Source organism: Hyperoodon ampullatus (assembly GCF_949752795.1).
Source record: "Hyperoodon ampullatus genome assembly, chromosome: 2".
NCBI classification, from domain to species: domain Eukaryota; kingdom Metazoa; phylum Chordata; class Mammalia; order Artiodactyla; family Ziphiidae; genus Hyperoodon; species Hyperoodon ampullatus.
The window spans coordinates 158,844,083-158,867,279 of NC_136915.1; the positions used below are offsets into that span (position 1 = coordinate 158,844,083).

Here is a 23,197-nt window from a genome sequence, read left to right on the forward strand (position 1 = left end):
AACCACCAAAAATGTCCAAATTATTTGGGAAGGGACACAAGTTAGTAAGCAAATTATACAAAGTTGAAGGCCACAGTACAAAAACTATTTTTGTCTGGAACAATTTGGATTTGATAAGTCAGACAGCAGGTGAAAAAAAAATCACTTCTCACTTGGGTGGGAGTTAGTTTTTTTCATACTCATGACATGCAAACAACTTCTGAGTGAGACAATAGGTGTTCAGCTCATTTGGTGAATTCAGCCATTTCTGCCTATATGGCTGAACTGTTTTGAATTTAAAAATGGAGAGTGGTAGTAAGGAAGGAGGGCAGAGCAGAGCTCAAAGTTCTTCTGTAAAATGGCGCCCTCCTGAACAATACACCTCCTGAAAAATCAGATAAGCATTAAGAGCAAGTATATTTTATTGATGTACTTGAGGTTGGAACTTCTGCTGTGAGGCAAAGAAATCATAACCAGTTTTGGGAGTGAGAAGGGCAATCAAAGAACATTCTGAGAAGAAGAAAGCTAAGGGTCCTATCCCAGAAAAATGGAGACCTATCATATTTTTTTCAAGCTTAAAATATCATCTATTTTAAATGCATTCCTTCAGTCATTTTTTTAAGGCCCCCCCAAACCCAACTCTCCTATAAAATATAGAGGCCAATTTTAAGACATACTTCATTTCAGACATGTTAAAAAAAATATGGTTTGCACATGTCCACATAAATGCATGTGTATAAACATCTTTTGCTATTTCAAGATTCATGACTCTCCCCTGAGTATCAATTAAGCTTCCCAGGTTAAGAATCCCTAAGTCAAGGTCTGAGCCAGCCTGAGAGGTAGTATCTGGCTACTTGCAATGCTCTCCTTTCAAGTGCCAGAAGTACAGGGTTAGAGCTGACAGGAACTGCTTTAACCTAAGAAGACTGCTCTTCCCTAAGCACTGCGACAAACTTGCAGGCACTGCTTACTGCTAGCAAGGTAACAACAGAATGTAGCAGTCAAAAGGGGGAATACTGAAGGCCAACTGTATGGTTATGAATCCTAGTTTCAACAACTTCCTGTGTTAACCTTGGACAATTTTAAATCTCTTTGTGCCTTGTTATTAAAAGAGAAATATTAAATAATATAGTATTTGTATCTTAGCATCATAAACTTTAAATGAGTTAAAAAAAAATCAACTGTTTAAAACAGAAGCTGGATAGAACTACCATACGACCCAGCAATCCCATTACTTGGCATATACCCTGAGAAAACCATAATTCAAAAAGTCATGTACCACAATGTTCACTGCAGCTCTATTTACAATAACCAGGGCATGGAAGCAACCTAAGTGTCCATCAACAGATGAATGGATAAAGAAGATGTGGCACATATATACAATGGAATATTACTCAGCCATAAAAAGAAACGAAATTGAGTTATTTGTAGTGAGGTGGATGGACCTAGAGTCTGTCATACAGAGTGAGATAAGTCAGAAAGAGAAAAACAAATACCGTATGCTAACACATATATATGGAATCTAAGAAAAAAAAAAAAGTCATGAAGATCCTAGGGGTAAGACAGGAATAAAGACACAGACCTACTAGAGCATGGACTTGAGGATATGGGGAGGGGGAAGGGTAAGCTGTGACACAGTGAGAGAGTGGCATGGACATATATACACTACCAAACGTAAAGTAGCTAGCTAGTGGGAAGCAGCCGCATAGCACAGGGAGATCAGCACAGAGAGATCAGCTCAGTGCTTTGTGACCACCTAGAGGGGTGGGATAGGGAGGGTGGAAGGAAGGGAGATGCAAGAGGGAAGAGATATGGGAACATATATATATGTATATGTATAACTGATTCACTTTGTTATAAAGCAGAAACTAACACACCACTGTAAAGCAATTATACTCCAATGAAGATGTTAAAACAAACAAACAAACAAACAAAACAGAAGCTGGTGTATAGTATGCATTCAGCTAAAGTCAACCATTTATCTGTTTTTCTATCTTTTTCTGTCTTGTCTACTCTTGCTCTGACTGGTTTTTATTGAACATTAAGGTGATAAGATAAAGAGAACCAAGGTTTGGATGTAAACTTAAGGAGAAAGTACTCTGTTTTGTTCAATTCTAGGCCCAAAGACTCCCTCTAGCCCAGATAAAAAGAATCCTCCACATGGTTCAGTTTAGCTTATCTGTGAGTTATACTGGATTAACACAGACTTAAATTCCTTTCATGCCTTTCTTTTTCTTAATTTAAGAGGGCCTAACACTCTACCACTTTCAGAATTCTATGTCACTACAAAGGGGAGCTGATCAAAGAATTAGGAATGGTCAGGCTTCTAGGTGTTTCCACCTCTCAAACCCTATCCACACCAGGCACACACCTCGTAAGCTGGCTTGCTACTTACCTGAGTTACTACAATATTACACTCTGCTGCTCGGTCATTCTGGATAAAGTCATCCAGAATAAACTGGGGAACTTGTGTGGTTTTACCACATCCAGTAGCGCCTCGGATAATAACAACTGGATTTTGACTAATTTCTTCCAGGATTTCACTTTCAAATTTCTTCACAGGCAGTAACTCTCTCTCCTGTAAGATCTGTATTAGAAAAGTTACACCTCAAATTTCTACCAACATACGTATTAGAAACAACTATCTTAATTCTAAAAAAAATTTGCCATCTCTATAAAAAGTTATTCCTTTCCACTGGCTGCATATTCAAAATATACTTTTTTATAAAAGAATGTATATATTTATACCTCTAGTTGAACGGTCTCTTTCCATTAAATTTCTGAAGAATCTATCTTTTGGCCTTATCCACACCCTTATTTTCCTCCTTTTCTCCCTAGACATTACATATACATTTCCTTTAACATTTTAAGTTGTTTCATTCAGAAAATACCAAAAAACTACCAAAAAAAAAAGTTATTATCCCACATCTTCCACTTTAAGAATCACAGGCCCTTAACTCACAACAACTACCCTCAGAGGTAACTAGGATTAGCAGTTAGGTTAGTATCTTTGATCTACCTTACTAGAAACAGCAAAAACATATTATTCGCTGTCCTTCTGCCCATACCTAGAAAGTTCTGAGACTGTGAGCACCTTATGTCTAAATACTTCACAGACTTACTGCTTGCAAATCATGATCCTGTTCAAGCTGATACATTAATTCACTCTTGAGGTCCATGCTTATTTGTTCTGGAGTAGCCTGTAAAATGAGAAGGCAACAATCACACAAAAGCATAATTCAGCTTCAAAATGAATCATTTTTTATCTAGATATCCTAATGAAATATATTCAAAAGTAAAACACGAGAGTCTGATCTCAAAAACAATGTTGCACTCACGTAAGCCAGGGGCCCCTCATCAATGTTGCTACTAGTCCAAGGATTCCAGTTGGATTGTGGAGGTGACCAAGGAACCACGCCCACTTGGTTCTGCCGCTGAGATGGCTCAAAGTGAGCCAATTTGCCAAGGTTGAGTACAACAGGCACAGAAGGATCATCAGGCTATTAAAAATAACAGAAAACAAAACAAAACAAAAAAACAATACTAGTTGCTTGTCTGACTAGAGAAGTACAATACAAAGGTAAACTAAATAGCTGTATGCTTACTAGGGGCACGATCTCAAGATTTAGCTCTTGAATGATGTTCTGCAGCTGATGCTCCAAATCTTGAGAAAGGTTAACTTTGTAAGGCTCCACCTATAGAAAAGGGATGGCCATGAAAATCATGTAACATACACACAAACACTACTCAAATCTACTACAGTAGGGTTAAGAGTATGCAGTCGACATTAGGTCTACAATAGTCCTAAAGCCAACAAGTCAGTTCCCTTGTGAAAGAATTACTTAATGATGATTAGTAGGGCCATTTCCATTTCTTGAGGCGAGAGTCCTAGAACTATCAAACTTCTTTAGCCAAATATTAAACAGAAGCTAAACTGAATCTTACACTATCTCTTTGGGCAACTAAGTCTAAAGACTCACTGTCTCTCCTTCTTTCTTCTTTGTAAGTCCAGAGTAAGCTTCAATCACTCCAAGGTGGTAGAGTTGTCTGACAAGTGACAGTGCACAGGACTGTGCTGCCAATTTTTTATTTGATCCATGTTCGCGTGCAAAAATCCCTATAATTTAAGGTCAGGATTACCAACGACAGAAGGATAAATCGTCTAAGTAAAGAAAACATCTCAACATAAGCAACTAGGAGGTAAGGTACAAAAGCTGCCCTAAAATACAGAGTATGTTATGAGTTCTAAGTTCCTTTTCATTCTAACTGCTAACTTTAACAGCTTATCAACTAAATAGCCAACCATCTTGATTATAGGCACACGCTAAGACACATACAAATCATTATAAAAGCAAATAACCTATTTCAACAAAGTTGTTATTAACGTCATTTGGCATTAAAACAGGGGAAGAAAAGAGAGTTTAATCAAAAAGCAAATCAAAGGAAAGAAAATGGGCCCAAAGTGCCTAGACCAGGAGACACCAATCTTCTTCTATCAAGGGTCAGATAATAAATATTTTAGGCTTTGCAGGCCACATCGTCTCTGTCACAATTACTCAGCTCTGTCTCTCAAGTGTGAAAGCATTCACTGACAATACTTAAACCAGGGTTTGACAAACCTATGGGCCCAGGAACTAAAAATGTTGTAAAATTTTTAGAGTCATAAATATAAGACAGAAATAATGTGTGATATATGTGACCCACTAAGCTTAAAATATTTATCTGGACTTTTACAGAAGTTTGCTCTTCCCTGACATAAACAAATGACTGTAGCTGTGTTCCAATAAGTTTAAAATAAACTCCCATTCACAGAGAGTAACTGATCTTTAACGTCTAGGATAAAAAAATTCAACATCATCTCCTCGTGATTCATTCAAAGGCTTGATTCTATTAGAAGTCTTTGATATACTAAATTTAAGTCACCAGAGTTAGTTGCAGAATTCTCAAGCTGGAAAGAATCTTTAGCCATTTCTCCCAATTTTTAGTCAAGTAAACTGAGTCCCAGCAATGTAGGTGTGATTTATTCAAAGTCACAATACTCGCTAGTAACAAAACCAGGTACACAGGGCTATTCCGTACTTTCAAGCATGACACACCGCTTGCTTTAAACTTACTAAGAATAAAGGCAATATATCTTTGCGTTTCTACTTCCTTTATGAATAACCCCAACCTATTCCTTAAGTGCTTCCTCAGGGTAACCTTCTCACCTTTTCTTCTTGACTCTGTGACTCTTAAATGCTCACATTCACTTTTAGGCCTCCAATCCTGTCATCTGATTAACTCCTTTCTAAATGTCACCTAGCTAGCCTTACCCAAAGGAATTATATCTTTTATGTAGAAAGATAAAAAAACATTTAAAAATTCTTTGACAGTGGCAGATTCTTCAGTAGCCTACCACCTCTTACCCTTTGAAATGTAAACTAACACAATCTTTCTTTTCACATGCAAAAATGGGAAACTGGGCCTTCTAATATTCTAAAATACCCTAAATGCTACCTTGTATCATGGACTCTGTCAAATTAATAAAGCTTATATATATGTGGCTCAAGACTTTAAAGCGAATACTACACCACTATACAAGGCTCAGAGTATCAGGGAAGCACTTACTTCTGCCCAGCTGCTTGATATAAATGGTCATTTCTGCAATAAAGCTCCTGTAAGAACATATATAAACAAGGTTAGAAATTTCGCTCTTAGAAATTATTAAATCCAGGACTCCCGAATCAGGCAGGCTTTCCAACTGCTTAGGCAAATCAAAGCAAAAAACCACTGTAAACACTTATGCCTGTTCAATCCTAGAACAAATGAAGTACATAAACTTCAAATAATGCACAACATGGCACGAGACAGCTGTAATCAAAGTTGATGAACCAACTGTTCACGAAAAGAAAATGTTAGGGTTCTTGGTTCTATATTTACTTACTTTTAACTCTTATTTCACAGGTTGCAGTCTGAATAGCTAGAATACATTCAGTGAAAAGGAATTTTCCACTCAGCTTGAGGCCGAGAAATAAAATAGGCCTAAAACTCCTTAAATTATAGTTCTGATTGTTTTAAGATTCCTTTGCATGGGCCACCCACTAATGATTTCAATCTGCTAAGATAAGATAAATATACGCAAGTATGCACACATACACATGGGTGTACAAACACTGTGCACATGTCAGTGGTCCCTGAGGCAGGGGTCTGATATCTGCCTGCAGTTGGAAGCAGCCCTTGATAACAAAAAATTTAGCTTACTTATATCACACTTTATTTAAATCAGGTCCTGGAGGACGAAATATTTTTGAAAATTATAGCTAAAATTGCTAGCAGATTCTAGGGAATAAATTTAGGTTTTAACAAGGGCAAAAATGCCCTTTGAAAACTATGCTTTCTGATCCTTCCACTACTCATGTACATTCTAACCTTGAGTTTGTGCTGTGAATAAAAGGTTAGGTGAGACTTTAGAAAAAAAATAAATGTTAGATTCCTTCCTATACCTCACGTGAACTGACCTTCAGGCACAGCGGCTTCAGGGGTCAAAGGCCACTGGCTTTCAAGGGAACAACATCCACCCTTTCATTAATGACACCGATGCCAGTATGTTTCTCAGCCAGGCTTAAAGTCAGCACTCAATCTCATTCTCCTCCACCTAGGGGGAACAGCAACACCAGAAATCAGTTTACAATAGTTTCCCATGTGATTGCTTAGTTCAGCCTAAGCAGCAGCACATGTGTGTATGAACACAGACCTCTGGTGTTGCTGTCTGTTATGCCTTTAAATAAAGGACATATAAGGAGCAATGCTGTCCTAGCTCCCCCAACTGTCTTCTGCCTTCCTCATCATAGCCTGAATTCTTCAACTTTGTATCAGAAGCCAATAAGACACTTAAAAAAAAAAGTTTATAATAAGCTTGAGGCATACTTAAATTATTTAACCGTTCTTAAAGTCACCAAGTGCTACTAAGCCCAATCAGTGCAGAAAAACAAAATATTTTTAAAAAATCATCAACAAATTAATCTTTCCTTTATGACCTTTGAGGGTTTTAAAAAAGTCTGACGTTAAAATTAAGTATTTGAGAATTCAGGATTGAACAAAACAGTGGGAAGCAGGGGGAACCATGCTCTGAACATCATTTTGACCAGTGTCCAAGTTTTTTGTTAGTTATAATTATTTTAGGGCTGCTAGATGCAACCAAAGAACCCCTTGATTTTCAAGGGAAAAACTTTTGATGTATTTTGAATAATTTATTTCATAGAAGGACAGCAAATTAAATCATCCAGATTTCCATTATAACATTCCCTCCCTTCCAATAAAATATCGTGCCCCCAGAAGAGTCTAATCCATATGAGCCTTCCTGGGAGTAATAATTACTACACCCTGGAATGCTCTCAGGAAGAACAGCAAGCAGGCTGAGAAACATACTGTCACTGTTAGAACAACCTCCTCCCTTTATGTTGTTTTATAAATTTAACAGAATAAAAGTGTGCTAATTTAACTCACATACAAAGATTGAGGCTCTCCTTCAGCTTTACAATAAGCCCTTAAAACTAGGACTGAAGAGCTGGCAACTTTCCAAGCTGATGGGAACTTTGGATCTAGACGCAATGCCATCTACCTCTGAACACTCTAAACTTAAGTGTCTAACTTGATGCATTGAAGAAATAAACATTATAACTGCCTCTTATACCACAGTGAACAATAAACTCACTACCTCTGGCTGATTTTTAAGTCAATTATGGACAAACCACTACTTGTGGCTACGAGTTTTGCCTCTCAGATTCGTAAGACAACCTAAAAGTCTAGCAACACAAACAGCAGATTTTTGCAGAACTTCTTACACAGCTAAAATCACACTCCTAAGTGAAAACCATGGTAAACTGCACATTACAAATCAATAACAATTTTTCTTGGGTAAAGTAACGTATCTTTTCACAATTTGCTGCTAATCCACAAACTGAACCAGATAGCACGTACAAAAATTGAACAATGACTATACAAAACCCTAACTTACTACAGAAGGCAAAGAGTGAAACAAGCAAACCTGTTGTGATCAGGACCCACTTGGGTGTACTTATATTCTCCTTGGATCTTTTCTTTTTGGAAATATTGGTTCAGACGAGCCTTAGCATTTTCCAAGGTCCAGTTTCCATGTAGCCCAGCATTTAAATCCACTTCTTCGGATTCAAGGGTCTGTTGAATCAATGATAATTAAATTTGGCTGCACTAAGTTTAGTTATGTACACTTAAGGCACAAAAATTTATAACTTTTTTGTACCATGCTTTATAATGCAAAAGTTGTTTTTTTTTAAGTTTCTAATCCTAGTCAAAATTGAGCCAGAATTTAGTTTTTACTCCATGTGATGGCCCTATTGTATGAACAAGCTATCAGTTAATGTACTGTATTTAAACTGTTCCAAAGAAACCTTTGACAAAATTTTTTACGCTGGTTTTAACACTTTACATATATTAAGTGGAAAAGTAAGTGTTCTGTCTTATCAAAACGCTTTTACTATGAGTGCTCATGAAAGGTTTACTGAGGCAACTACATTTCCTACAAAGCAGATGAAGAGATCTTTTATTAACACCATGAAAAATTGTTTTATTTCACAGGCAATTCTAATGAACAGATTTAACAGGCAGCTTAGGTTTATGGTGTTTTGGGTGAACAATCAGTCTCAAATAACTATTTAAAACAATCACCAACTTATTAAGTTGCAAATATCTTAAACCTTGCCATGAACCAAGTCCTAAATCACATTCCAGGAGGTGTAACACAGGGTTACAGCCTTACCGCTTGTACTTCTTGCTCTTCTTTTCTTGAGTAATAATCCTTCAAGTTGGCTCCTCGATCCCAGGTGGGCCCAGGAGCACCATAGCCAGAGGCCCCAATTCCAGAATTATTTTCTATTACGGGAAGAAAATGATTGTTCCCTTGATAAACTGTACGAAGATCCTAAATATTTTTTAAAAATACTCCTAATTTAGATCTTAGCACTCCATTATTAGAAATCCAACGTTTCAGTTATTTGGAAATGGGCCTGAAACCTCTATGACTTACCTGAAAAGTGTTACGTGACCGAATACAGGTCTAAATTGCTAATTCCAAAGATGGTATACAGGGGGGTGCTACAAGTAATGATCATAAGTGACTGATAACCCAGCATACATTATCAATGTAGCTTTAAGTTGCTGCGTATGTATTGGGTTGGCCAAAAGGTTCGTTCAGGTTTTTCCTGTAAGATGGCTCTAGTAGCATTTGTCTTTAACTTCATTTAAAACAATTTTGTTAGACTGTATGTGACAGCTGTCATATCAGCGAGCATTTAATAAAAGACTTATCAAAATTGGTGAATTTTTGTGTAGCCATTTTAATACTGAAGATGGAAGGAAGAAAAGCAACATGTTCGGCATATTATGCTTTATTATTTTAAGAAAGGTGAAAACGCTACCGAAATGCAAAAAAAGATTTGTGCAGTGTATGGAGAAGGTGCTGTGACTGATCGAACGTGTCAGAAGTGGTTTGTGAAATTTCGTGCTGGAGACTTCTCCACGGTCAGGTAGACCAGTTGAAGTTGACAGCGATCAAATCGAGACATTAATTGAGAACATTCAATGTTATACCACATGGGAAATAGCTGACATGCTCAAAATATCCAAATCAACTGCTGAAAATCATTTGCACCAGCTTGGTTATGTTAATCACTTTGATGTTTGGGTTCCACGTAAGTTAAGCAGAAAAAGCCTTCTTGACCGTACTTTCCGCATGTGATTCTCTACTTAAACATAATGAAAATGTTCCGTTTTTATTTATTTATTTTTAATTATTACTTTAAAATTTATTTTATTTATTTACTTTTGGCTGCACTGGGTCTTCGTTGCTGCGCGCAGGCTTTCTCTAGTTGTGGTGAGCAGGGGCTACTCTTAGTTGTAGTGTGCGGGCTCTAGGCGCACGGGCTTCACTAGTTGTGACTCGTGGGCTCTGAAGTGCAGGCTTAGTAGTTGTGGTGCACAGGCTTAGTTGCTCCATGGCATGTTGGATCTTCCTGGACCAGGGCTCAAACCCATGTCCCCTGCACTGGCAGGCGGATTCTTAACCACTGTACCACCAGGGAAGTCCCAAACGTTCTGTTTTCAAAACAAATTGTGACAGGTGATGAAAAGTGGGTACTGTACAATGATGTGGAACGGAAGAGATCACAGGGCAAGCGAAATGAACCACTACCAACTACAACAAAGGCCTGTCTTTATCCAAAGAAGGTGATGTTGTGTATATGGTGGGATTGGAAGGGAGTCCTCTATTATGAGCTCCTTCCAGAAAACCAAACCATTAACTCCGACAAGTACTGCTCCCAATTAGACCAAATGAAAGCAGCACTCGACGAAAAGCATCTGGAATTAGTCAACAGAAAACACATAACCTTCCACCAGGATAATGCAAGACCACATGTTTCTTGGATGACCAGGCAAAAACTGCTACAGCTTGGCTGGGAAGTTCTGATTCATCCACTGTATTCACTAGACATTGCACCTTCAGATTTCCATTTATTTAGCTCTTTACAAAATTCTCTTAATGGAAAAAATTTCAATTCCCTGGAAGACTGTAAAAGGCACCTAGAACAGTTTTTTGCTCAAAAAGCTAAAAAGTTTTGGGAAGATGGAATTATGAAGTTGCTTAAAAAATGGCAGAAGGTAGTGGAACAAAAGGGTGGATACGTTGTTCAATAAAGTTCTTGGTGAAAATGAAAAATGTGTCTTTTATTTTTACTTAAAAACCAAAGGCACTTTTTGGCCAACCCAATAATAGCTGATTAAATGATAAAATGGTTTCTTTGCTAAGTATGATCCTGAAAGAAAGCTAACTACTAGTGCTAGAGACGGAAATAAGGAGAAGCTTAAAAGGTGTTGATAAGTGATGAATCTTGATGAGAAAGCAGAATAACTAAAAATAGTAGTTAATATTAACTGAAACTCTACCAAGTTTTTTATATGCTTTTTAAAAGTTTACTCTTCATAATAATCTTATAAGTAAATACTACTGCTATTCTTCTTTCATAAACACTGGATCTGAGACTCAGGTAATTTGACAAATATTCCACTTAATCTACCCTACAGTGAACACACTAATAAAGTTTTGGTATATATAGAATTCAGCAATGACTGGGATCCATAAAGCAAACAAACAAGCCTACAATATATTTGGTAGAAAAGAAAGGGCAGTAAATAAGACCCCTTTAACCAAATGTTCTAGCCTGTGCAAAATCTATCCAGAGATCAAAAACTAGTAAAAGCTAATGACAGCAAGGAATTGAGCTGTACCAATTTATAAAAGAGATTAAATAATCTGGTGGTATTCGCAAGCTTATGTAGTTCTTGGGTTCTCTGAAAATTATGAGTTTACTATAGTTATTTCTATCTATCCAAGTGAGAAAGAAAGATGATGACCATGCAAGATGGTGTATCTTATTCTCTCAGTCATGTGCACACATTCAAGTCCCTTACCTGCCTTGAGAGCCAGATGTGGAGGAAGAGGTCCTCCCATGGTTGTTGGTAAACCTCCACCAGTATCTGCTGTGCTGTCAGGTGCATCAGTAATTGGGGGCGCAGGGGGTGCTACCTGCAAGAGGAAAAGTCAAGGCAGTGTCAGTAATTTTGCCTTCAGAGACTATTAAATTCTTTTATTCTTAGAGGAGGTCCACGTGTCACCTCTCCTTTCCTCATAATATTAACATCTTTGTTTTTTCAGTATTATAAAACTATTATGCTCTCATTTCAGGCAGAAAAGGATAGGGTAGTAAAAATGGTCATAATTTTCCATCTGGAGATTATATAATTATGTAGATGAATACAGTTTTTCCACAAAAAGTGGGATCTTTTTTCCACAAAAAGTTTATGCTGTATAGTTAACTTACCTTTTCTTTTTTTTAAAAAAAATATTTATCTATTTATTTATTTGGCTGTGTCAGGTCTCAGTTGTGGCACATGGGCTTCTCTCTAGTTGGGGTGCTCGGGCTCTAGAGTACGCAGGCTCAGTAGTTGTGGAATGCATGGGCTTAGCTGCCCCGCAGCACGGGGGATCTTAGTTCCCCGACCAGGGATCGAACCCGCATCCCCTGCACTGGAAGGCAGATTCTGAACCACTGGACCACCAGGGAAGTCCCTCCACTTAATATCTTTATAAATATGTTCAACTTCCAAAAAGCATCTGTTAAGAGACGTCTACGTGGTAAACATTATTATGGGTACTGAGGATAAAATAATGAACCAACCAGATGTTCTGTAGTTTCAGAGCTATATTCAAACAGCTACATTCTAATTCTGTATTCTTACAGAGCTAAATAAACAACAAATAAATACACAGTATGTCAAGTATAATACAATACTACCAGAAAAGAAAAATAGGGACTGTGGGAGATCACAGTCTCCATGTTAACAGACATTCAGATTGTAGCCAATCTTAAACCATAAAACAGCATTGCCATAAATTCTTTGTACTTTGGCTTATTTCTTTTGGGAAAAATTCACGAAAGGGAACTTCCTGGGTTAAAAGGCATCAAGATTTAAAAAAGCACCATAGCACTCTACAGAAAGGCTGACTTCCAAGCTTGCACTCTATATGAGAACCTTCTTCCCCACAGCCTCACCAATCCTCGGAATTACAGCATACATCTTACATCTTTACCAGTATTAGTTTTGTTTTGTTGTTATGGCGACCGGTTATTTTCATTTACCTTTTCTTTGCCCATTACTCTATCTGGATAATTCATCATTCCCACTAATTTCTAAGAATTTAATATTTCAGTGCTATTCACTGTGTCATACAAGTTGCAAAATAATTTGTCCTTTTCCTTTTAACTTCGTTAAACGCTGCTTAACGTTATTTTGTTTTTGTTTCCGCAGTCAAATCTAGTTTCTGCTGTGACACCTCAGTAAAATGGCCTTTCCTATCCTGAGACCTGTTCTACGTTATTTGCATATACACATAGGCACATGTATGCATATACCATTCCTCCCCATCTTGAAACTAGTATCATGCAAATTTAGTTACTGCAAACTAAAAATAATTAAAAATCTTTATTAATATATAGCAGGAATGACTAATACTTTTAACTTCTTCAAATTCTTCAGCAATAATTTTTCCTAATTACCCTTTTCATCTAATTTACCAAATATTATGTTAAATTTATAGAACTTACTCAGGGAGAATGGACTTCCTGACAATGAGCTGGCTGCTGTCTTACAATAACACCCCCACCGGCTAACATCTTCCAGTAACACGTGCGCCCAAATATGTGGCTCTACATTTCATCACTCTTCTATCTGCTGAGACAAATATCTCATGCTTCTTCAAGTTTTATTTAAACATTTTTTCAAGGATGCTTGGAGAGCAAATAAACTTGCAAGATGAAGACAATATCTTCCTCCAGGGTAGGAGGCAAGAGGAAGACAATATCTTCCTCCAGGGTAGGAGGCAGGTTTGTTTCCTAACAAGTATGATAAGGATAGCCGGCAGGTTTGCCAGCAGCCCCCCAACACTGGGGGCTTTCCTAAGCTCAGGTGCCTCAGCTGTGATACAGACCCACTGTGTCCTCAGCATCCACCTGGACCTACTCCACACCATCCCCCAAGGGGTTCAGGGACAAGGGGGAACTGAGGCAAACATGAAGAGTATGGTGCCTACTATCCCATGAGTAACAACATCCTTTGTCTCTGACTCAAAAGTCTTGTGTCTTCTGCCAGTATCTATGAAACTGTGGCAATCTGAATTGTTAGCTTGCAAGTATGGTAAAATCTCAGACTCTTAAGAGTTCTTGATGCTATCCTTCAGTGAAAGTCCATTGCACTGTTCTTACAGGTCCTACAAACTACATATGCACAAGTTCTTTATAATTTTTACTATTATAGTAAGATATTTGTCCAATTAAATTCTTGATAATATTTACACCTCATTTCTTTCTACATATTCCTTTTATTCCTTTATATTTACTGCATTACACTGAGTAATGGTGGTGACAGTGGACACCTTGGTCTTGTTTTTTTTGTGTGTGTGTGGTACGTGGGCCTCTCACTGTTGTGGCCTCTCCCGTTGCGGAGCACAGGCTCGGGACGCGCAGGCTCAGCGGCCATGGCTCACGGGCCCAGCCACTCCGTGGCATATGGGATCTTCCCGGACCGGGGCACGAACCCGCGTTCTCTGCATCGGCAGGCGGACTCTCAACCACTGCGCCACCAGGGAAGCCCCCTTGGTCTTGTTTTAACTTTACAGAAGTTCCCCTAGCACAGGGCATCTCCAACTATCCGCGATGAAGAACTGGCTTTGAGTTTTTTCCCCTAATCCACTGGGAACAATATTTTTGTAAAATATACCAAAAAAAAATTCCTAGAAATATGAAATACTAAAACATAAAATACAAGCCCAAGTTTTCTAATTATTAGATTCAACAAATACAAGTTTACTGTCAAAACATCATTAAGTATTTCTAAATTCTTACTCATTTCTGTATTTACCTCCTCACAAACTGTAACAAACACTTTGAGCAGCACTTTTTTAGTACAGTGTTCACTATTATTTTTAGATGATACCTTTTAGCATGTCTAGGAAGTATTTTTCTACTCCATTTCCTAAGTACCTTATTGGTAATAAGCATTAATCCTGTCAAATGTGTTTTTTAAAACCTCTATTAAGTTGATCACCAAGTAGATATTTCTTCTAGACTCATCAATGTGATACAGTAAAAAAGTCGGATTACAGGGTTCTGACTCCGATCTGTTAGAGGTGTCATAAGATATGGTATGTGCACCAAATTACTTTTCTCAAATACGAAACATGCTGCATTCTCAAACCCCTCTAACCACGTGAGTTTCTGATAAAGGACTGTGAATCTAGTTATTTTCTTAATTAGACTTGGGATGGACTATTTATCTTTTACAAAGAACATCAAAAATTTTTACTTATCACTTTTATTGATACTTTTTTCCTTTCTAATTCAGCAATTTCTGATTTTGCCTTTATTAATTTCTTCCTGTTGTATCTGGTGTATCTTCCTGAATTGAAACTTAGTAGCCCATTCATTTAGAAAACTATTCCTTGTATAAAAATAAAAGCATTCGATGATGTTCCTTTGAATAGAACATTCCTCTGGCACTCCAGAGTTTTGACAGACAATGTTATCTAAACAGTCTGTAATTGTAATTTTAAATTTTCACTTAGAACTAAGAATTCAAATTTCCAAGTGTTTGGAATTTTTTGGTCCCTTTGCCACTGTCTCCCATTACCATCTTGGTTTTACCAATACATACATTAGTATTTCTAATGCTAGACAGACTGATACACTGTGAATTGATGTTTGTCTTTGTTGTCTTTGCTGCTTCCTTCCTTAAAGTTTGCTCTGATATTAATATTGCTACTCCTACTTTATTTTGCACTTCATTTGCCTGGTACAGCTTTATTTATGTCTTTATTTTCAACCTTTTTGACTGAAAGATTTCTTTATACAGATAACATAGGGCTTGAGGCAAAGTACAGCCTACTCCTGGGACACCGTTAATAGCCAGGTCCCAGCAAAATACCAGTGAGCAGCACTGGTGCCACAATGTTTACTTGTCTTTCCTCTTTCCACCACCTTGCCCACTCCAGGGCCACAATTCCATTCTACCTCACTCTCTATCTACATCAACTTAAGAAAAAATTTCTTCAAGATTGAGGTTTCTTTAGTGGGACAACTTCCTACTTTCCAGTGATGGGGAGTATTATGGATTAAATGCCTGTGTCTCCCCAAAATTCATATATTGAAATCCTAAGCTCCAATGTGATAGTACCAGGAGTCAGGGCCTATGGGAGGCGATAAGGCCATGAGAGTGGAGCCCTCCTGAAAGGGTACAGTGTCCTTATTAAAAAAAAAAAAAAACAACAAAGCAGAGAGCTCTTTCACCAGACACTGAATCAGACAGAACCTTTATCTTAACACTTATGTAAGTGTGATAAGTAAGCCGCTCAGTCTATGGTACTTTGTTATAGCAGCACTAAGACAGGAAGGATTTCCTTTTTTACATTTACTGATCTATTAAGATTAAGATGCAGAAAAGGGCATTAAAAGGCGTGTCATCATGCATAAACTTGGCTCTGCCCTAAGGAAGGTTTAATGACATGAGAAAATGTTTATTATATTAAGATAAGCAAAAAAACGAGGTTATAAAATAGTATACGCAATTTGTATTCTATCATGTTAAAATACACATTTAAATATCTAAATAAAAATACAGATTTTAGCGACACTGGCAATACTATAGTTTATTTATGTTGTCTTTTTTATAATCTTTATGTTTTCTAAAATTTCTGCAATGAACATGTATTAAACACTGTAAAAAATGTTATTTTTTTAATTCTAAAACTAATAGTAAAACATGAACTACCAATAGATAAGCAAATAGACAATTCAAAGAAGTTAGAAATAATTAACATTTAGAACAAATGGTCTACTTATTAATAACGAAAGAAACACAAAACACTATCATTTTTTTCTCTTAAATTAAATAATTTTTAAAAAGACTACCAAAACTACTAAATCTGTTGATATAGGTGATACAGTGAAATGTACAATGGTTCAAGCATTCTGATAATCTTGCAATATTACATTAAGAATTCAACACAGTATTCAACATAGACTCACCTACAGATTGATGTGACCAACCCCCCACCCAACACAGGTGACAAAATAGGTTCATTATTTCAGAGGGCATACTGTTCCTATGAATAAATCAAACAAAATCCCCATCAAACCCCAAAAGATTTTCATCTAATAGAAGGAAGCAAGGCCAGAAAAACTGTTCACTGTACATAATTTAAAAATTCAAGTTTAGGAAAAGAGACAAGTTGTACAGGGAAGTTTCATAAATTCTCACTGCAGTCACTTTTTTGGGGAATGCCTGTTTGTTTAAAGTTGATCTACTGAGGTGAATGGTTTTGTTCAAGATGAAGAAATATACAGCTCCATGTCAAGTGATATCAAAAGATTAATTATGGTTTAGTCTAAGTAAAAGTTAAGGATTGATGCATTCATTACAAAAAAGATTCAAGTACCAATACCTGATAGAATGCAAAGCTTACAGTAATATGAACAAAGGATGGGATAACTATGGTATGGAATACTTAAGGGTACAGGACCATACCCTACTAAGTGAGGGAATCATAGAACACAAAATTAAGGAGCAGTCGGAGAGACAGGAAGAAAATCACAAAGACTGGGTAACAGAGAAGACAAAGGAAGAGTGTGTTGAGACGGAGGATGTGAAAAATAAAGCTGAACACCGATTAGGTAAAAAAAGGGAGGGGTGGGGGAGTATTCAGTTTACATTAAGAACATCTTTTTTAGTATGGCAGAAAATGCCACACGCAAGAACAAAGATATAAAGGACAAACTGGAAAAAAAAATATTTGTAACATATCACAGATAAAGGATTACTATTGCTAATATGCAAATAACTTAAAATACAACAGAAAAATGAGTAAACTATATGAACAACTTCATTGAAAAAGAAATGCAAATGGCCCTTAAATGCCAAAAGATCTTCAACTTCACTCAAAATAAAAGGCAAATTAAAGGTATACTGAGATATCTACCACAGACTGACAAAAATAGAGCAGTGGTGAGCTGGTAGACTGAGGTTTTTCTACCCTGACACTACTGACATTTTGGACAGTTAATTCTTTGTTGTGGGGGACTGTCCCTGGCCTCTACCCACTAGATGCCAGTAGCAGCCCACCCCTGCCCCCTTGGTCAAAAATGTTATCTATATATTGCCAATGACACCCCACCCCGGTGGGGGGAAGCTGCCCCTGTTGAGAACCACTGGAAATGACTGAAATGGTGAAAACTGCAAAATAATACAATTCCTATCCTATGGGGAGAGAAAACTGTAATAGCTTGCAAAATCACATGGGTATATATCCTTTGACGCAGCAATTCCATTTCAAGGAATCTCTCCCACAGACAGATCAGCAAAAATACAAAAATTCATATGCATACATATGCATAATACATAGGCTATTCATGTCAGCATTATAAGTAACAGTAAAAAAGATAGTACAAAATTCCATCAATAGAGGCTAGTTGAATAAACTATGGTACTATGGAAGTGAAAAACAGGTAGGTAAAGAAAAAGAAAAGTGTACACAATAAGATAGTGTTAATTTAAGAGTTATTAATATATATACTTTTTTTTTTTTTTTTGCTTATAGTTAGAAAAAGGTTGACCAAAAACTATATAACAAAAACAAAAAACTGGAAGACAGGAAAAAGGATGGAGGAGGCAGGAACAGAAACCAGACTTTCCTAAATATACTTCTTTTGTTAATTTAACATCAAAACTATGTAACTATTTAATTCAGTTCTCCAATTTTAAAAAGGTGATCCCTAAAAATCAAAAGCAAAATGAAACAGATGAACCTGAGTATAGAGATGACAGTATGATCACAAACAGGATTTCAAACTTTAAAGTGCAGTAATTTGTATGTCTATAGTAGGATACACCCTAAATATGAAAAGAACTGCAAAAAATGTTAAACTTTTCAGTAATCGTATTATTGGTGGTAGCAGTGGAATTTACAGTGGAGACTGTTGTACATGTATACTGAATAAATTTAGCAACAGAGTAATTATGTTGGGGAACTGCAAGGAACCATGGTTTTTGGACTGAGGGAAAACGGACATACAGATGTACACTGAAGTTAAGCAAAAGCCCTGCAATTCTGAATTTAAACTGGAAGCATCAGGTTGAACTCAAAAATATATTGTCTTGGAAAATTTTTTCCCAAGCTGTGTACACTGAAAAAGCTAAAACAATGACCAATTTAGTGGTAACTTCTGGCACTCAGTTTGTGGCCTCTAAAAATCGACCCCCAGTGAAAAGAACCAGGGATCTTAAGAAATGGCTGATTCCAGATCTGAGATAGGAAAATTCAAGTTGAGCCAAACATATAGTATGTCACAAAGCATGAAAGTGATCAAAGACTAAGGTTAAATGAACTCAGAAATCAATGTGAAGAGGGTCCTACTGGTCCAAAATGGGACAACTTAAAATAAACATCAACATGGGCTTCCCTGGTGGCACAGTGGTTGAGAATCTGCCTGCTAATGCAGGGGACACGGGTTCGAGCCCTGGTCTAGGAGGATCCCACATGCCGCGGAGCAACTAGGCCCGTGAGCCACAACTACTGAGCCTGCGCGCCTGGAGACTGTGCTCCGCAACAAGAGAGGCTGCGACAGTGAGAGGCCCGCGCAGCGCGATGAAGAATGGCCCCTGCTTGCCACAACTAGAGAAAGCCCTTGCACAGAAACGAAGACCCAACACAGCAAAAATAAATAAATTAATTAATAAACTACTACCCCAACATCTTCTTAAATAAATAAGTAAACATCAACAATAAAAATAATGGATTAAAATATGTTATACATTTGCATCAATGAGTTCATAATTATTTTGGGAAAAAACCTAGCTGGTAACCTTTGGAAGATGCTAGGGACAAACTTATTTCTTTTAATTGTTAAAGGGAAAGAATCAAAACATTTATCTTGCTTTTTCTGTATAAATTATACCTCAGAGTGACTAAATTATTGATAAGGAGAGGTTCTGTTTTTGGTTTTTTTAAGGCGGTTTCTTGTTATCCTCTACCCCAATCAAACCTGAATCTGATCAAGTCTCTAATCTAACCACCAAATATGGGAAATAGAGGAACAGAGAAACATGTTTTATGATACCAGAGGGATATAGCTGCAAAATCTAAACTGTGGCAAACTAAAGAATAAGTAACATGCTTTCTTCAACAACAAATTCCAAAGAAAAATTAGAGACAAAGGAAGAGGGAGAGAGAATCTAATGATTAAAAGACTAGATATCAATCAACTGTAGTATATGGACATCATTTGGAGCATGATTTAAATAACCTATTAAAAATGGATTTATGAAACAATAGGAAAATCTGAATACTGAGGGTATTTGGGAATATTAAGAAACTATTCTTCAAATTTTTTTTTTTAGGTTTGATAATGGAATTGCTATGTTTTTTAAAGGATTATCTTTTAGGGATACAAACTGCAACAGTAACAGATGAATCACAGGATGTCTGGGATTTGCTACAAAATAATCCATAAGGAAGACTATTGATAGAGATTATAGAGATGAATCATGACTGGCCATGCTGAAAAGGGTTGCAACTGGATTATGGGAACATATGGGTTCATATCATTCCTATACTTGCTTTGATACACATTTGACATTTTCCACAATAAAAAATTTAAGTAGGGCTTCCCTGGTGGCGCAGTGGTTCAGAGTCCGCCTGCCGATGCAGGGGACGCAGGTTCATGCCCCGGTCCGGGAAGATCCCACATGCCGCGGAGCTGGGCCCGTGAGCCATGGCCCCTGAGCCTGCGCGTCCGGAGCCTGTGCTCCGCAACGGGAGAGGCCACAGCAGTGAGAGGCCCACGTACCGCCAAAAAAAAAAAAAAAATTTAAGTAGCCTTTGCGTTTAGAAACAGATCATTTTTGGCAAGTGCATTCTGTTGAGTGAAAAGGCAAGTGAAGTGACACAAACAGGGTTTGGCAGGGATGGGGAGGTGAAATAAAGATGGTATCTAAAAGTAAAGACTGGCTTGTGATATAATATTTTTCCAAATTCATCCATTCATCATTCATTCATTCATCTAACCAAAAAATATTAAATGCCTGCTATATGGGCCAGGAACTATTCTAGATGCTAGAGACACAGCAATGAACTAAAAACAGACAAAAAAATCCTCTGCTCTCATGAATTTAATTCTAATATGAGGATCTAGGGGGAAAGATTAGGTTAGAAGTGGGTTTTTCAATCTCAGTATAACTGACATTTTGGGCTGGATAATTCTTTGTTGTAGGATGCTCTCCTGTGCATTGTAGGATATTTGGCAGCACCCCTGGCCTCTACCTACTAGATGTCAGTGTCACCACCACTCCCTTCCAGTTGTAACAACAAAAATGTCTCCACAAATTGCCAAACATCCCTGTGGGACAAGATGACTTCCAGTTGAGAAGCAGCGGGCTAGAAGTTAGTAAGTGCTATGAAGAAAAATGCAACAGTGAAAGGAAATAAGAAGTACCAGGATAACAGCAGATTTGCAATTTTAAACAGGATGGCTGGGGAAGAGCACTACAGGCAGAAAGAAAAGTCAAGTACAAAAGTCTTGAGGTGGAAAAGATGCCAGCATATTTGAGGAACTGCAAGGCGGCCAGTGTAGCTGGAAGAAGTGAGGGAGAAAGCAGAAAATGCATATTCAGAGCATTTAATGGGAAAAATCTGAATGTGTTAAAATGCTAACAAGAAAAAACTGAAAGTAGGATATTGTTCATGGTATGACCAAATAAGCTCCTACTAGACTGACTCCTGTAGATAACATGAGCTCTAGGAAAATAAAAACAAGAACTAAAACACCCCTAAAACCCCCTCGACTATACACAGGCACTAAAAAGTAAACAAAAGCTGGCAGATTCTGGAAGGAACTTGAAATGAGAAAGCAAGAAATAGCAAGGGTATAATTCCTGTTTATTATGCCTTTTAGCTCTAGGGAAGACCATGTGAGGCAGCTAAAACTCAACAGAAAACCCAGTCTTCCTGGCCTGACATATCAGAGGATAAGAATTTGGGGAAACCAAAGCTGCTGAAAAGTGGGAAAGGAATCCTGGAAAGGAAAAGAGCAATCTCAAATTCTGTGTATAAACTCTCCCGAAATCTCTGGCTAACCCCTGAACTACATATATACAGGAAAGACTCCAAGCCTCCTAGCGTAGGATCAGAAAACTGAAGTGAGATTTGAGCTATCACTCAAAAGGTAGTGTTTGCAGTTTGAGTCCAACTAAATTAATTGCTTAACAACACAATAACAAAATAAATACTCTTTGGAGGAATAACATTATTTAGAGTCTCCACAGCATAATATTCACAATGCCCAGGATATAATCCAAAATTACTTGACATACAAAGAGGAGAAATCTCAAGAGAAAGCACAATCAACAGAGCCCAAGCTGAGATGGCCCGATGTTAGAATTAGCAGTCAAGGATTTTAAAGCAGCTATTATAACTATGACTATTATATTATAACTATTATAACTATTATAACTATAACTATTGTAACGATGACATAAAGGAAATTCACAGTCATATTATAAGCATATGCTTATAATGAATGAAAAGGTAAGAAATGCTACCAGAAAAATGAAATCTGTTAAAAAAAAAAGTGATAATTCTAGAAATGAAAAAAATATCTGAAAAAAAAATCACTGATGGACTTAACAGCAAAATGGAACTGAGAAAGCAATCAGTGAACCTGAATACACTGATTATCTTCAACATATACTGAACATACATATATATATATATATATATATATATATATATATATATGAAATCATCTAATCTGAAGAGTAGAGAGAAAGGAGAAAAAGAAGAGAGCCTCCAGAAACTTTGGGATAATAGCGGAAGTTTAACATACACGTTAACATAAGAGTCCCAAAAAAATGAGGCAGAAAAAATTTTTTTTTAATAATAGCCCAAAGCTTCCCAAACTGGGTGAAAGACATAAATTTACAGATTCAAGAATTTCAGCAAACCCCAAACAGGATAAGTACAAAGAAAACCATGCCTAGTTATATCACAGTGAAACTGCTAGAAACTAAGATAAAAAAATGAAAGCAACCAAAGAAAACATTACATATAGGGGGAAATGATTTGATTACTGCTGACTTCTCATCAGACAACAGAACGTTATCTTTAAAGTGCTGAAAGAAAAGAAAACTGGCACCTCAGGAATTGTATATCCAGTGAAAATATTCAAGAAAGAAGGTAAAATAAAAATATTTTTACATAAAAGAATTAAAGACAATTTGTCACAGGCAGACCTACATTACAAGAGGAAGGAAGAGGCTAAAAGAAACAGAATAGGTCATAACAGATGGAGCAAAGGCCAATAGCTTCAAACATTTGAAAGATATTTGCAACATTCTTCTCATAGCCAGAAAGAGTCTTCAAGGTCATCTTGTCCAACCCCTTCATTTTACAGATGGCTCAACCAATCTAATTAAAAATCCTGTAATTATCTAGTGGTACAGTAGACTAGAAAGTAAGACTCAATTTCTGGGTAAAAGCAATGGAAGGAAAAAAACCATGTATTTTTACCTTTATAAGCAAGTCAGAGTACAAAAACTCAGT

General features: G+C 37.0%; 1 protein-coding gene across 1 annotated transcript in view; it reads right to left on the reverse strand.

Moving 5' to 3' along the window:
* DHX9 (DExH-box helicase 9) overlaps positions 1 to 23,197 on the reverse strand; it is a gene marked incomplete at its 5' end in the record, with an annotated part of 51,367 nt that overhangs the window by 25,512 nt on the left and 2,658 nt on the right. Inside the window, 9 exons of the mRNA XM_079696839.1 lie at positions 2,375 to 2,566; positions 3,102 to 3,179; positions 3,318 to 3,479; positions 3,585 to 3,674; positions 3,960 to 4,096; positions 5,587 to 5,633; positions 8,006 to 8,154; positions 8,756 to 8,868; positions 11,464 to 11,578. Of these exons, the coding sequence (XP_079552965.1) occupies positions 2,375 to 2,566; positions 3,102 to 3,179; positions 3,318 to 3,479; positions 3,585 to 3,674; positions 3,960 to 4,096; positions 5,587 to 5,633; positions 8,006 to 8,154; positions 8,756 to 8,868; positions 11,464 to 11,578 (1,083 nt within the window). The remainder of the gene's footprint in view (positions 1 to 2,374; positions 2,567 to 3,101; positions 3,180 to 3,317; positions 3,480 to 3,584; positions 3,675 to 3,959; positions 4,097 to 5,586; positions 5,634 to 8,005; positions 8,155 to 8,755; positions 8,869 to 11,463; positions 11,579 to 23,197) is intronic.